Genomic DNA, 16,521 nt, shown 5'->3' with positions numbered 1-16,521 from the left:
GTGTATGTCGCTAGAAACCCGAGGTGTGTTATAGTGTATGTGGAAAATATGTAAATATCTGATGAATCAATACGTGCAATTCACCTTTATTCCTCGAGGTGGCACTGTTTGATCGACAATAATGACGTCATTCCAGTATGGAAGCCCGTTTTCTGGAGCCAGTTTCCGCCCTTAAATAAAAAAATAAAATAAAAAAATATTGCGACTTTTTATCTCACAATTCTGACTTTTTTTCTCAGAATTGTGAGATATAAACTCGCAATTGCGAGAAAAAAAGTCAGAATTCTGACTCGCAATTGCGAGTTTATATCTCACAATTCTGAGAAAAAAAGTCAGAATTGTGAGATAAAAAGTCGCAAATTGTTTTTTTGTTTTGTTTTGTTTTGTTTAGCAGTTTGTTTGTTTTGGCTTCCATATTTCAGTTATCGCAGGCATAAAACAAAAGAATATAATCAGCAAAAATCGAATTAGTTAATATGTTTGAGATCGCGAATATGATGTAATGTCAAGTAATCATCAGCTCAAATTGAACCCTTCTAAGTTTTAACTAGTAACGACATATGCTTTTTTTTTATTCTTCTGTAACTGTTCTTAAAATATCAAGAGTCCCGAAGAGAGACCCGAATATGTTATAATGATTAAACAAAACCTGAAAGAAACCCAACGTCAAAACAGGAGGTGATTATATCTTTGTTTTGGCAGTTTCCCCCGTTAGTGGAAGCGGTCGGACCTGTCAGTCTGGGCCTGTCAGGAGGGAGGAAGCAACCTAACAGTAATGCAAATATCTAAACAGTGACTATGATGGTGACATCAGATAAACAAAACAAAGCATTATACAGACTCAAGTTAGAGAGAGGTTTTTTTTTTTTTACCTAGTAATACAAGCTATTATGATTTTGAATTTGTTGAAATGAAGCGACACTGAAATTTTCAGCCAGGCAGTCGAGATTATTCTGAATTTTCTTACAGTATGTCTCAGTAGGATGTGACTTCATCCACGACATAGCTACATACAAACTGCTCTGTGTTTGTAATATTCACACTGTTGTTATGTTAGAATGTGATTGTGTTGTGACAAGTATGAGAGAATGCCAGCTGTGCTGGTGTGTGTCTTCTGTCACTTGTCTTTTCACAGAAAAAGTGAAAGAATGTCTGCTGGGTGGATCCTCGAGGAGACAGTGAGTTTCATTCTAAACACGTAGTGAACTCTCCCACACATACAGTCAGTCAGCGCCTCAGCAGCATGGCAACTCTTTCTAGTCTGCTCTTTTTACTTCTAACTGTGCACTCAGGTATGGCTTCTGATTTATATATTTTGAATAGTTAACATGTTAGTTGTTTGTGATCTAGTCGAAAGAGCAGTTCTGTAATATTTTTCGGGTGATAGAAATTTGCTATTTCTGAGCAGTGGTAAACAGACCATTTCACTAGACGTAAACAACACTGGTCCAGGAGCACTTCCTGTTTTTTTGTTTTTTATTTTTTATTTTATTTAACATATACAAATACACCTTAAAAGTGCTAATGTAACATTTTCATCCAGTCAAATGTTATGTTGGTTGTGTTTTTTTGTGATGTTTGTGTAAAGTAAAAAAAAAAAAAGAAACAGGTTTATCGGGACCAGTATGTTTACATCTGACGAAATGGTCTATATATTTAATTTTATATATACATATTAGGGAATTATTCATAATTTAATGTATCAAGGCTGTATGGAATTAATTAAAACTACAGAAAAAAACTGTAATATTGTGAAATGTAATTACCGTTTAAAACAGCTAGTTTCTGTTTTATTGTTTCTTTTAAAGTATATTTATACGGTGGCCGAGAGAGCTCAACGCGCTGCAACTTAAGAAAACACATGCAAACAGAAAAAAACGACAACAAATTAAGAAAACCCCTTTCATCAATTTGACAACACAGGCGCTGCAAATCCTCGCAACGCAAACACAAATACAGAAACGCGCTGCAAATTCTCACAACACAACCAAACACGAACGCGCTGCAAATAGCACGGACCACAACGGAAATGTTTCAGGGGGACCTCAAAAAGTGACGGACCCGGCTGGGACGTGATTATTATTATTATTATTAATTTATTTTTTATTATTCCGTTTCATCATCGAACAAAAAAACAAGGCAACATTTCAAATTGCAAATTCAACTGCAAAAAATAATAATAATAATAATAATAAAATAAAAATAAATAACAACAGAAAGAGAAAACGCCCAAAATGAACACAAACATACCAAAAGAAAGAAAGAAAGAAAAAAAGGAAATTCCAGGGCAGTTACATACATTTGAAAAGCTTTAAAATTTGTTTGTTTTTATGAGCTTCTTATTTTGAGATGTCATATTAGAGAGGGTAATGAGATAATGGTTTCTTCTGACTTACTTTTGACTTGAGAATATAAAACTTTGCTAAGATAATTAAGAGATTTGCAATATAAACCTGTTTCAGAAAAAGATGGGTTTAATATATATATAATGAAAATCTAAATTAAGGGGTTTGCTTAATTTCTTTGTTATGTCTATTTTAAAGCCAGTCCAAAATGAAATAGCATAAGGGCAATAGAAAAATAAATGTTCAGTGTCTGGACCTGATTATTTTGTTTAACATCCTGATCATAAAACGATTCATTGGTCTCTTGGATATTATTAGACTAATCTGATTAGTCTAAGTTGAATCCAAAAAATAAGACTGATTACCCTTTTAACTGTGAAGCGTTATTAACTTAATTGCAAATAAATATAAATAAATAAATACATGCAAATAAATATAACGTTAAAAGTTAATTGCAAATAAATATAAAAAAATAAATACATGCAAATCATTAATGGTTAAAATCAGGTCAAAATTCATGGTTAAAGTCAGGTCAAAATTCAGGTCTTTTTGAGGTCCCCCTGAAACATTTCCGTTGTGGTCCGTGCTAATTGCAGCGCGTTCGTGTGTTTGGTTGTGTTGTGAGAATTTGCAGCGCCTGTGTTGTCAAACTGATGAAGGTGTTTTCTTAATTTGTTGTCGTTTTTTTCTGTTTGAATGTGTTTTCTTAAGTTGCAGCGCGTTGAGCTCTCTCGGCCACCGTATATTTATCCTTGTGATGAAAAAGCTGAATTTTCAGCAGCCATTACTCCAGTCTTTAGTGTCAAGAAATCATTCTAATACGTCGATTTGAAAAAAAATAAAATAAAGAATTTTATTGGTATCACAGTTGTGCTGCTTAACATTTTTTTTGTGGAAACTGTGATGCATATTTTTGGGGAATGCTTTATTAAATACACTGTTTATTTGAAATATACAGCTTTGTAACATCATGAATACATTTACTTCAATTTTGATTAATTTAATGCATCACTGCTGAAAAAACAACTTCAGAACAGTGCTGTATTTATTTGGCTACTTTCTAAGCGTGAATTCTAACCTTTTCCATGACTTTGTAAGTTAATATTTAACCAGTTTGTAATGTGTGTTGTGTAAACAATGTTATTTTCCAGCACTAGTTTGGAGTATACTGAAATTTTATAATAGTGTTCTCTATTTTGAATTTCAAACATGTTGAATTTTCTGTTTTATAAATACTATTACATTCAATATAAATGACATTTTGTTACATATTTATTGAAGAACCAGACTATTTTTTTCTCTTTTGCAGTAAATGCGCTGAAATGTTACGTGTGTGGCTCTGCAACATCAAATCAGGAATGTAACAAAAACCTTCAGGACTGTCCGGCTCCTCTGGACACCTGCATGACCACTGTAGGCACAGCAGGTGAGGAAATAACATTTGACATTAAAGCAGCTCAGCAATGAAATGGGGAAATTTTTGTATACATTAAGGAAGCGCGTTTTTCAAAATGGTAGTGGAGAAATCAACGTTTCCTTCTTTAGAGCATTAGCTATACTGCTCAGAATTTTTACAGATAGAACATGGCTCCAGTGTTTATCGTACACACAAATCATGTTTTGTAGTCTTATGTGTGTGTTAATATAGGGGTCAGTATCACCCTCTAGAGTGCCTTTCAAGCCTCACAATACTCCAGAATTTTGGTCTTAATTTTCCATTCGCTGTCATGTCATAAATAGTAGACACTTAAGTACTGTAGAAACATATTAGCTTCCACAGATTTTTTAGATAATTATGGGCCATTATTCAAAGTATAAACCATAAGATATGTCCACCCTGTTATGGACATAAATATTACTGTTAAATACATTTTTATTGCAATATTAAGGGTTTCCTAAAAAGGGTTATTTGTTTGCTTTCAAATTCTAAATACATAAAAGATTTTATGTAAATCATGTGTTTTTAAAGAAACTCATACAATTCACACATGTGTTTTTTTCTTATTTGGAAAAAATTGTGATATTTGGATGCAGTTTTTTGTTTGCATGTTATTGCCTCCACACCTAGCTGTTGAACACTGGATTATATAGATATGATTGAATTATTATTTAAAATATTATTTTAAAATATCAGGATGACAGGGTGGACCAGCACATGACGGGGTGGACACATAAAGCAGAACACAGAAAGCATGAGAAAATATGACCATAAAACATTTATTCAACTTCGAAAAAAATAGTATAATAATAAATAATATAATTACATTCTCACTGATTTTACTTTTTAGCAGTATTAACTACAAATGAATGCTATGTCCACCCTGTCATGCGTATGACCACCTAAGTGGCCGACAGTGTGGACATTTTGGAATAACAACAGGGTGGACATTTTGAGCTTCAATTAGCATATTACAACCAATTGTGACTAACTAAATAGGTATTCTGGTTGTTGAAGATAATTTGGTATATTTAAACGTACATATTTTGAAAAAAATGTATTTGAATCACTTTCGGCATATTTTATGCGGACAGGGTGGACATGTTAAGCTTGGGAAAAGCAAGTAAGCGAACTCATACAAAGAAAATGAGTCAATTTAAAAGTCACCAACTTACTCACCTCAGCTGTTGAAATTTCTGCCACTGAAGAGACAAAAAATCTGTTATCCTGATATAAAGGGGATGGCCTTTTCTTAAAGGGGTGGATTCCTCAACAACAGGGTGGACAACTATTCAAGGGACATGGATGAACTCTTCTTTTTTATTAAATAAAAATATTGTTTTTATTACCAAATGGTCAGTACACTCAAATTGAGTAATCTCTTATTTAACAAAATATTAATAGAAGAACAAAATTTAAAAATTTTATGATTTGACCAAATTCTACTCTCATTCAAATTTAATGAGCAGTGCATGGGACATAGCAAAGGGACATAGCAAAATAACACGCATCCTCCTACACAAAACTTTAAAAAATCTAGAAAATGTATCTAAAGAGCCAAGTAATGCTTTTGTTATGAATATAAAAACTTAGCCTAATATAACACCCTTTCATAGTCATTTTTATGTTAAGTTGTCATGGCAAATGAGTTACTTATGTACAGGACCCTACAATGATACTGACCCATAGTTTTAAAGAGTTTTATTATATAGTCTCTTTGAAGCAGGGTTGCCAGGTTTTTACAACAAAACCCGCCAAATTGCTACTCAAAAATCGCATTTTGGTGGGTAAAATACACTTTTTGCTGGGCTCCTGTGGTAAAATTTGCATTGCAGGGGATAAATATCTAGTTTGGAGGAGAAATATCTCTGCATTATAAACAATCTATTACATTTTATTTTGAGCATTTAAAAAAAGTGACTGAAACTTGGGATTGTGTCTATATGTTTGATTAGCAATAGCCTATAACAAATCTACATTGAAAAACAGTAGAAATCTTAATTTGTTCATTTATTATAATTAATACATCAAAATGTAGCAAAATGAATATTTTTAATAATAATCAGATATCTGCTGACTTTAGTTTCGGTCGTCAGAAACCAACAACATAACATTCTGATCGTATCAGAACGTAGCACTGATGTTTATCATAAGCCACTCATGTTGGCAAATTTTTAACATAGCCCTAATAGTAATTCTTCTGCTGCCTCACAGTATAGCACAAATGCTGATCGCTTTTATGTTACTACTGTACATATTTTACGTTATTATTACTTTTTTTGTAGTAATCGACATTATGTCACAAAATGATGACAATTCACCTTAACATTGATTTAACCTGTAACATGCCTTAAAAATATTAAATGGACGCTTCACCCAAAAATGAAAATTCTGTCATCATTTACTCAGCCTCAAGATGTACAAACCTGTATGAGTTTCTTTCTTCTGTTAAGCACAAAGAAGATATTCTGATGAATGTGGTGGGTGACCATATAATGGCTACCGGCAAGTGTTTGGTTACCAACATTCTTCAAAATATTTTTTAGTTCAACAGAACAGAGAAACCATACACATTTTTGGGTGAACTCTTCCTGTAATATTCTGAAGGCATATTCTGGGTTCAGTAAAAGTTAAGCACAATCATCAGCAGTAACAGATATTTTATTTCTACATTACAACTGTTGATCTATAATATAGAGATAAGTCAGTGATTAACTTTATTCTTTGTGGAGTCATTCCGGTAGAATCCCAGTCATAACAAATAATGATAGATTCAGTTATTGGAGTTTCACACTGTTGAACTGGTTGACATCAAGGGTGCTATGTAGTGGATTTTTTCAGGACCAGAATGATCGGTTTTGTAAGTGTCATTCTGCCACTGTAGTTCACTCTCTTTCACACAGAAAGAGAATAAGTTTTTGCAGAAGTTTTTGTTGTTGTTGTTGAGTATCATGCTTGATAAATCAGGTTTTTTTGATATTGATATCCACCTTATTTTTCCCGGAAGGGTGGGTGTGGCCATTTGTAAATTTTAAGGTGGAGTGATATCCACCTTATTTTTCCCGTAAGGGTGGGTGCGGTCCATTTGTAAATTTTATGGGTTTGGCTTCCAGTCTCCTCAGCGTCCAGCTATTTTTAGCTGTACAAAACAGCTCATTTGGCTGCTTGATGTAGCAAATTGGTGTGTCTTACCATATTATTTTAATGTATTATCTTAATTATGAACACACTGGTTTGTAATTCAAACAGTTTTACTGTTTACTGCACAATGTTATTCTCGTCATTTCCTTATAGCGGTTAATCTACCAGAAACCTCGCCAGTAGGCTTACTTCCGCGTTGAAGAATAAGGTGGATAGGAGAATATGGAACTCATACTACAAAACAATTGTATTATGCAAAAATATACAATTTGTTACAGCTGTTGAAATTCTGTTAGCTTGTAAATCAGTCAGATCTGACAGACTACCTAGACAAAAAAAGATACTTAAATGCTTAGTTTTAGTTTTTATTGTGGGGGGCTATAATGCTTTTTACTTGCTAAAAAAGTATGAACTATTAGTTACAACGCAGAATTGTGTGATACAAACTAGCAATTCTGAGAATTAAAGTCAGATTTATGAGATATAAACTTACAGTTCATACAGTAGACTTTTTTCCCTCAGAATTCAGATATCAACTTGCAATTATAGAGTTATAAAGTCTAATTGTTAGAAATAAACTTGCAATTCCTGAGTTTATAACTCGTAATTCTGACTTTATTTCTCAGAATTGTGAGTTTATATCACGCAATTGAGGAAAAAGTAAGATTTGCGAGTTTATATCTCACAGTTCTGTGAAAAAAAGTCAGAATTGAGTTTATAACTCATAATTCTGACTTTATTTCTCAGAATTACAAGTTTATGTCATGCAATTCTGAGAAAAAAGATCTGCAAATTTATATAACGCAATTCTGAATTAATATCTAAGAATTGCAAGTTTATAACTTACAGTTCTGACTTTATAACTCAGAATTGCGAGTTTATATCTTACAATTGAGAAAAAAAAGTCAAATTGTAATTTTACATCTTGTAATTCTGACTTTATTTCTCAGAATTGTAAGATGTAAATCACAAAACGTCAGAACTAAAAGTTTATATCTAAGAACTGAGAGTTTATATCTCACAATTGACTATAACTCAACTGCGAGTTTATATCTTACAATTCTGAGGACAAAAAAGTCAAACTGTACGTTGATATCACGCAATTCTGAGAAACAAAGTCAGATTTGCAAGCTTATATCAATTCTGACTTAATTTCTAGGAATTGCATGTTTATTTCTCACAATTTGACTTTATAACTCTATAATTGCGAGTTTATATCTTAATTCTGAGGGGAAAAGTCAAATTTTAAGTTTATGTCTCATAAATCTGACTTTATTTCTCAGAATTGCTAGTTTGTATCACGCAATTCTGACTTTATAACTCAATTGCTAGTTTATAGCATAATTCTGAGGAAAAAAAGTGAAATTGTACGTTTAAATCTTGTAATTCTGGCTTTATATCTCACAATTCTGACTTTAAAGCTTGCAATATTGAGTGCATATCTTAGAAATCAGAGAAAAAAATCAGAATTGTGAGTTTATATCTAATAATTCTGACTTTATTTCTCAGAATTGCAAGTTTATTTCAGAATTCTGGGGGGAAAAAAGTCAAATTGTAAGTTTATATATTGTAAGTCTGACTTTATCACTAAGAATTGCAAGTTTATATCTTACAATTCTGACTTTATAGCTTGCAATGTGAGTTTACATCTTATAATTCTGAGAAAAAAAGAATTATGACCATTTCTCAGAATTGTGAGTTAATATCTTAAGAAAAAAAATACAGAATTGCAAGATAAAACGTCGCAATCAATGTTTTTTTTTTTGTTGTTGTTTTATTCAGTGGCAGAAACGGTCTTTCATAATATTTAGCAGATTGTGTACAGCAGGTTTCTCAGCAAAGTTTGATCATGTTGATCAAATGTATATATTTAGTAGGCTTAAATATTAAAGATTATACTTCCATCTAATTGCTACATAAAAACAGCAGAATGTCACATTCATTTGAAAGCAAAATAAAGAGGTTTACCTAATAAAACAGTGACAACTCATGTTTGCATATGTGAGCTTTTTAAAAACATCACATGGTCAGATATTCAGTTCCCCAAAAAACTTTTTTTTTTTCTCCTCGCTGATGACAGCATCAGTCATAAAACAAATTACTCAATATAGCAGAATTTGAATTTTGAATTTTGTCTTTTCAGGAGGATTTACCGCCATTGTGAAGACTTGCTCCAATTCAAAAATCTGTGCTGCAGCTGCAGCCTCTGCCTCCGTGGACAGTAACGGAAATGGCTTGCAGGTGACGTGCTGCAGCAGTTACCTGTGCAACTACAGCGGAGCTGCTAGCGTCACACTGCACAGATGGCTGCTGGTCCTCCCACTGCTCCTCATCACCCTCCTCTTCAGACAGCACATTTGAAATGTTAAACTTTCAGGGTATGGATGGACTGCATCCCATTGTGGACTAAAACTGTGTTCATATTGTTAAACCTACTGAGCTAACTTACCTTGCTTCATTGCCTGTTAGAACAGTCAACATTTGGTTGAAAAGAAGGATTTACAGTCTGTTAAATGTTAAATGTATTCCATCTGATACATTAAGTAATTGTAAACTTTTGAAGGAAGAATTGCACAGAATGATGATGTGTAAACTAGAGAATGAATATAATCAAATGATAACATAACAGTGTTGTACATGAACTCAGGCACTAGATATGTAAATCAACAGTCATATAGAGATATTTAACATGGTTTTTAAAGCTTATTTTTTCCTTTTACTTAATAAAAATAATCAATTCTGACAAAAAAAATTAATGTTTGTTTTGAATTTAAAAAAAATGAATGGATTATACAAAAAAGCATGTTTTAAAAATTTTGATTGCCTAATAAAAAATAAAAATAAGAATCCTCGTTTGGGATAGAAAAATAATTAAAAAAAAGGACATTGAAGGAGAAGTCCACTTTACAAATACTTTACTCACTGCCTTGTCCAAGATGTCCATGTCTTTCGGTCTCTGTTAGGATTTTTCTTCATATAATGGACTTGATTGGTGCCCCGATTTTGAACTTCCAAAATGTAGTTTAAATGTGGCTTCAAAAGGGCTCTAAATGGTCTTATCTAGCGAAACGATCAGTCTTTTTAAAAATTTTTTTGGAAGATAAAAATTTGTATACTTAGGCACAAAGCTCATGTAGCACAGGCTCTGGGATGCGCGTTTACGTACTATTGAATCACGACGAAAGGTCACGTGGAACGTAGGCGGAACTACAGACCCCCAGTGTTTACAAAGCGAATGCGCAAAGACTAAGAAAGTGCAAGTAAGTCAAACGCTGTTTACAAACAAAAAGGTACAACAATGTCGGATGATTCTGAAGTTATAGAAGAAAATAAAATTGAGTTTCTCGTCATACTCTTACTTTTTTTAGCCACAGATGATGAACTTAGACGTGATTGTGATGGGAAGTTCGGATCATTTTACAGACTCGGACCTTTGATTCTCGTTTAGCAAAACGAACGAGTCTTTTTTTTTTTTTTTTTTTGAGTCATTTGGTTCATTTTAACAAAATATAATTATATTATATAATTAAATGTAACGTGTTACTTCCCTAACACATCTACTGCTTACACAAAGGTTGATCACCCTACAAACAAGACAAAACTGTAATGCTATAAGAAACAGAAAAGATTAATTCATTGTTTACCTGGGTCTTTAGTCTATGATTAGTTCACCTCACCTCTTATCCGACAAGTTTTCGGGTTTGAGTCGTTCGTTCATCACATGACAGCCCCATAAGATGAACGAACGACTTGGAAAAACCCGGTAGATAAGACACTTCCTCCTCGGCTGGGATCATTTCGAGCTCTTTGAAGCTGCATTTTAACTACATTTTGGAAGTTCAAAATCAGGGCACCAATCAAGTCCATTATATAAAGAAAAACCTGAAATGCTTTCCTCAAAAAACAATTTCTTTACGACTGAACACAGAAAGACATGAACATCTTGGATGACAAGGGGGTGAGTAAATTACTTGTAAATTGTTGTTCTAGAAGTGGACTTCTCACTTAAACACTAAAGGTAGGATATGTATTAGTGGAAGACAAAGACTGCTTACCAATAAGTAAAATTAAGAATTTTTATTTATCAAGAATTTATTTAAAATAAATACACAGGACACACACCAAAAAAAAAAAAAAAAAAAAAAAAAAAAAGTACTGTATAAAGCATGTGCAATTTTCAACTAATGGTGATGCAGATTTTTAAAATATTCGTCCAGCTTCATTATGTGATAACACTTCTATCAACAGGTGAGCTCATATTAACAGTTACACAAAATGAAACAAATCCTAGAAAAACTGACACTTTAAATCAGTGATACAAAGGTGATAAACCGTGGCAAAACACCAAAAATGATGACAAAGTTGTGATTCTGGATATATAATATCCATATTATATGGTGCTTATCCAAAAGGCCATAACTATGCTGCTGTCAACGATCACAAAAACTAAAGGTGGTGGAAAACAAAGTTGTACATTCTTTTGCAAAGCATTTAGACGAAAACAGTTCAAGTATGTTTACAATTTCTCTTCATTATTAGCTTCGTCTTACAGTGTCCTCTGCTGGCGGTGAGCGGCTATATTGAGCCGGTCTTTACGGCAAGGCTTCTCCACTGAGCTCTACAGCCAGTTTAGCGTCTGTGTCCGTCTGTACGAGTAGCGTGCCGGAAAACTGGCCCGCAGCGGCCGGCACGAACTGAACAGGGAGGTTGATGTAGTGTTGCGATCTAGGAAGGCACACAGAAAAAGGGAATAAAATATGCAGAGATAGTAAACCAAACTATGCTACAGAGCAAAACTGAATTGTACTACAGTGAATTTCACATTGCTACAAGCTGCAAAAACAAATGTTTTAAAACGGATGGTTTCACATCTCTAGCCAACTGATATACACTAAATAAAATATTGGAAGACATTTGGCAGTTTAAAATTAAACTCAAACTAAAAATGGTTAAACACCACACATATTTAGTTCACAAATGCATGCATATAGTGCTACAAACCACACACAGACAAGCTGACCTGTGGTTGAGCTCTGACTCAGAGCCTTCACATCAGGCATTGGCAGCAGGAAGTGACATGGAATGCTTCAATAAAATCTCTTCACTTGCTAGTTTTTTCTTAAACTGGCTTAAATTTACATTAGTTCTTAAATTGCAAACAGTAAGACTTTCGACTACTACAGAAAGAGTAAGCAAGAGAGAATGTAACTCACCTTAGAGAATAATTTGAATGCTTGATGTGGAAAGGCTCTTTAGGACTTATGAATTTTAGCTGCAAGTCAATTAGAAAACCTCAAATTAAGTTTCATGCCAGACATTTAGGAGCAGCAGTAATAACACAGCACACATCAACATGCAATGACCATTTAGTGACTGAATTTGTTAGACTTGAATGTATTTTGTATTTAAAATGGTTGTTCTGTGAACTCTTAAAGGAGAAGTCCAGAGCAAACATTTACTGATAATGTACTCGCCCACTTGTCATCCAAGATGTTTGTGTCTCTTTCTTCAGTCGTAAAGAAATTGTTTTTTGAGCAAAACATTTCAGGATTTTTCTCCTTATAATGGACTGCCATGGTGCCCCGAGTTTGAACTTCCAAATTGCCGTTTGCCTATTGAAGCGATCGGTTTTTTTTTTTAATAAAAAAAAAAAAAAAAAAAAAACAATTTAAATACTTTTTAATCGCAAACTCTCGTCTTGCTCTCCCTGAACTCTGTGTATTCTGGTTCAAGACAGTTAGGGTATGTCGAAAAACTCCAATTGTATTTTCTCCCTCAACTTCAAAAATCATTTCAAAATCATCCTACATCACCGCAGAAGTACCGACCCAGTCTTTGCAAAGTGAACATGCAATGAAGATCAAACACCCTTAACAAAAAAGGTAAAACAGCGATAAAGGACGATTTTTTGAAGTTGAGGGAGAACATGAGATGGGAGTGTTTCGACATACCCTAACTGTTCATGAACCGGAAAAAACAATTCAGACAAAGTAAGACAAGATGAGCGCTTGACATTAAAAAGTATATAAATTGTATTACTTTTATGAAAATAACCAATCGTTTCGCTAAATAAGACTCTTCTTCCTCAGCTGGGATCGTTTACAACCACATTTGGCATCGCTTGAAGACGCATTTAAACTGCATTTTGGAAGTTCAAACTCGGGGCTCCATAGAAGTCCACTATATGGAGAAAAATGCTGAAATGTTTTCCTCAAACAATTTCTTTATTTTATTTCAGAACAGGAAGTTAAAAATGTTTTGATTTTCTAGACACCTGTGCCTAAATTTGTATGTCCTGTTCAACATGGGGTCCGGAGGCCACAGGATATCATTAGTATATCATTTAGACAGTCACAAGTTGGTGTAGATGTGATTGATAGGACTGTGACGGCTGCAATGACAACCGCGCCACCGCGGTTGTCGATTGCCACTGGCGGTACTGCACGTGATGTCACACAATCTATAACAAGCATAAAATACAGTGTTTCTACAACAATTATTCTGCCGTGGCCGTGTTCAGTGTCCCCGCCGGCAACAGCAGCGAGCGCAAGTGCCTTCGCAGCTGCTGAACGAGATCCACGTTAATTCACACACTATAAAGCTTGCAAAACTCTGGGAAAAGTAATTGCTATGAATGTGTTGGAGGGAAATAAGGACATACTTGAATGAATTATTAGTAGTGTTTTCTGAGCCAGCGTCGCAAAGATGACGTTCTTGACTCGCCATCTGCAAATTGGACGCGCCTTTAGAGAGAAATGCATCTCTACGGATTTTATCATGAAAGAGTTTTTGTTTTCGATTTGAATTTTTTAGTTTTAAAGTAGTATAGTAATAATTTCAAGCTTTCTATAGATAGATTTATCTGTAAGGCAAGTATTCGCTGACTTTCGTTTCATTTTTGTGCAGCGCTCCTGTTCAACACAGAGACTTTATTTTTCTTTATTTTTACAAAAGCACGACATTTTGTTAACATTGTGAGTGCACGCAAATGATATTACACTCTTTACAGTTCCGGAAGATATATTACGCTTACCTTTATGAGCAACGATTACGGTGTATTTACATTTTTTTCAAGTGATTGCGCTGGCGCCTCCATGTCCTGCAAAGCGCATTTAGCTTCCCCTCTCCAACAAACGACTGTATGCGCATAATAGCGTGCATTTATCTAAGCTAAATGTTTAAAATAACATTGTGATATGCTTGAAGATTTTATTTTAGGCAAGTCGTGATGATTGAAGGCGGCAAAAATCTGCCACATCACAGCCCTAGTGACTGACATCTGCAGACATTGTGTACTCAGTGGATCACCTTTTTTTAGCTGTCTAGTATGTAAAACCTGTTTTTGACAAGGCTGTTCACTACTTCTTTTCTATCTTTGTTCTCACTTTCCCTTCCTCTCTGCTATGTGCGCTTAGATGTTTCTGGATTTAGTCTCCTCAGATTTGTAAGAATCACATGATTGAAACAACTCATAGATTTCTTAGATTTATACCAACTTAATTTGATTTTGACTGATTAAGAATGACTTTGATCGAGTTTGTGTTATGCAATTTATTTGTGAAATGATTGGATTGAACAGTCTTATTAAAACTTTTTAATTTTTCAGCTTCAAGTTATGATTATTTCTGTTACTCATTTGCATTTCTGAAAACTTTGGAATAAATTTGTAACTTCTGCAATTCACCTGTCTGACGTGGATTCGATTTTGCATCAGTGATGCAATGCTAAATTTCTCCAAATCTATTCCAATGAATAAACAATCTCATCTACATTTTGGATGGTCTGAGGGTGAGTACATTTTCAGCACATTGTAATTCATGGGTTTTATTGCTTTAAAGGATTAGTTTACTTACAGAATAAAAATTTCCTGATAATTTACTCATACTCTTGTCATCCAAGATGTTCACGTCTTTCTGTCTTCAGTCGAAAAGAAATTAAGGTTTTTGAGAAAAACATTCCAAGATTTTTCTCCATATAGTGGACTTCAACGGGGATCAGTGGGTTGAAGGTCCAAATTGCAGTTTCAGTGCAGCTTCAAAGGGCGCTACACAATCCCAGCCAAATAAATGATTTATTTATTTTAAGAAAATGACCAATGTGTGTGTGTGTATATATATATATATAAAAGATTTAAAAAGGTAGGGTGAAAAACTCCATTTTCCCATTTTCTCCTCAAGCTTCAAAACTGTCTGACATCATTGTTTTAAAGGATGTTTGACTTCCTTTACACACTCGCTTTTTAAACACTGGGTCGGTACTTCCGCCTGCATCACACCTGGCCTTTCCAGTGTGGCTGTAATGCGTGAAGTCGAGCATTTGTAGTTAAAGTTTTAGAATTTTTCTTTTTTTTTTTTTTTTTTTGGGGGGGAAAATGACTGATCATTTTGCTAATAAGACCCTTGCCTAATTTGGACCTTCAACCGGTTGGCTACCATTGAAATCCACTATATGGGGAAAAATCCTGGAATGTTTTCCTCAAAAACCTTGATGTCTTTTCAACTGAAGAAAGAGAGACATGAACATCTTAGATGACACGAGGGTGAGCAAATTATTAGGAAATTTTTTATTCTGGACATGAACTAATCCTTTAAAATGCATTATTTACATAGAAATAGGACTTTAAACAACTGTGAAGTGACATTATTGACTTCGTTGCTGCTTTACAATTGTCATCGACTTCTTTGATGTTCACTCAGTGTGTTGTAACTAGTGCAGCCCTACTTTCTCACCTCATGCGTGCTGGAGGAGTTATTTCTGAAGTTAACTTTCAGTGTGCTGGTGGCGCCCACTCGTGTGGCAGGAAATGTGTACAGACTTTGGGGTGCGTACACGCCCCTCTTTTGGGTCTCAGTTGAAGATCTAAATGAATTAGAGATAAACAGCAAAGAAGTTAAAGAAGGCTTCCTCTATAGGTCAGATTTTTAAACAGGAATACAACCCTTACCCAGTTTTTGAGCCGGCAGAATCCAGTCTCCTCCTGTTCTTCACAGTGGCTTCTGTTTTTACCAATGAGCAATTTTCTTTAACACTGGATGCTTCTCCTGCTCTTATGCCCTGCACACATAAATTAATACAAATCAACAGGGAAGTAGCATCCTTCCTCCTTCTGCATTAGTATCCTTTTCCTTTTTGATTTAAGTAATTTATGACAGAAATGGCACTTTCAGCTAACAGCCAAATTAATAGGGAGTTATATTAGTTTACTCTGGCTAAACTGCAAAACTCTGCATTCATTCGACTCACCGTGCCACACAACTGGAAGCGAACACGGCTCTTGTGTTGAGGTTTGGCTGCTGGGTGGCATTCCAAATCCCAAAACTGGGCATAATCTCCTCGGTCACGTGGAAGGAAAGTGATTGGAACCTTTTTACAAGACAAAAAACAAAACGGAAAACTTAAATCAGTCAAAAAAGAAAAATCTAGATCCATCAGAGAGATGATGTTTGACATATCCACACCCCTACCTTCATCCTCTCTTGAATCCCCAGAGTCCCAGATACCTTCTCACATCTGAAGGCAGAGTATGTGGCACGATAAACATCTCCACTGCTATCGACACCCTGATCCAACAGACAACAGTATGGTCAAAATCAATAA

The 16,521-nt window shown here is 34.4% G+C and overlaps 2 protein-coding genes across 2 annotated transcripts in view; one reads left to right on the top strand and one right to left on the bottom strand.

The window, feature by feature from the left end:
- Positions 1-1,142: 1,142 nt before the first annotated feature.
- Positions 1,143-9,306, top strand: LOC127178526 (lymphocyte antigen 6E). The gene is made up of 3 exons (XM_051131453.1): positions 1,143-1,292; positions 3,655-3,771; positions 9,068-9,306. Exons 1-3 carry the CDS (start codon positions 1,244-1,246, stop codon positions 9,283-9,285), a joined length of 384 nt encoding a protein of 127 aa, XP_050987410.1. The 5' UTR covers positions 1,143-1,243; the 3' UTR covers positions 9,286-9,306.
- Positions 9,307-11,082: 1,776 nt separating this feature from the next.
- cep192 (centrosomal protein 192) overlaps positions 11,083-16,521 on the bottom strand; it is a 34,609-nt gene continuing 29,170 nt past the window's right edge. Inside the window, 6 exon segments of the mRNA XM_051131428.1 lie at positions 11,083-11,649; positions 12,138-12,196; positions 15,654-15,783; positions 15,869-15,978; positions 16,168-16,287; positions 16,389-16,484. Coding sequence (XP_050987385.1) covers positions 11,517-11,649; positions 12,138-12,196; positions 15,654-15,783; positions 15,869-15,978; positions 16,168-16,287; positions 16,389-16,484 — 648 coding nt within the window. The 3' untranslated portion in view covers positions 11,083-11,516.

The sequence above is a fragment of the Labeo rohita genome, chromosome 16, assembly GCF_022985175.1.
Source record: "Labeo rohita strain BAU-BD-2019 chromosome 16, IGBB_LRoh.1.0, whole genome shotgun sequence".
Lineage (NCBI taxonomy): Eukaryota > Metazoa > Chordata > Actinopteri > Cypriniformes > Cyprinidae > Labeo > Labeo rohita.
This window is presented reverse-complemented; position numbering and strand designations above follow the sequence as displayed.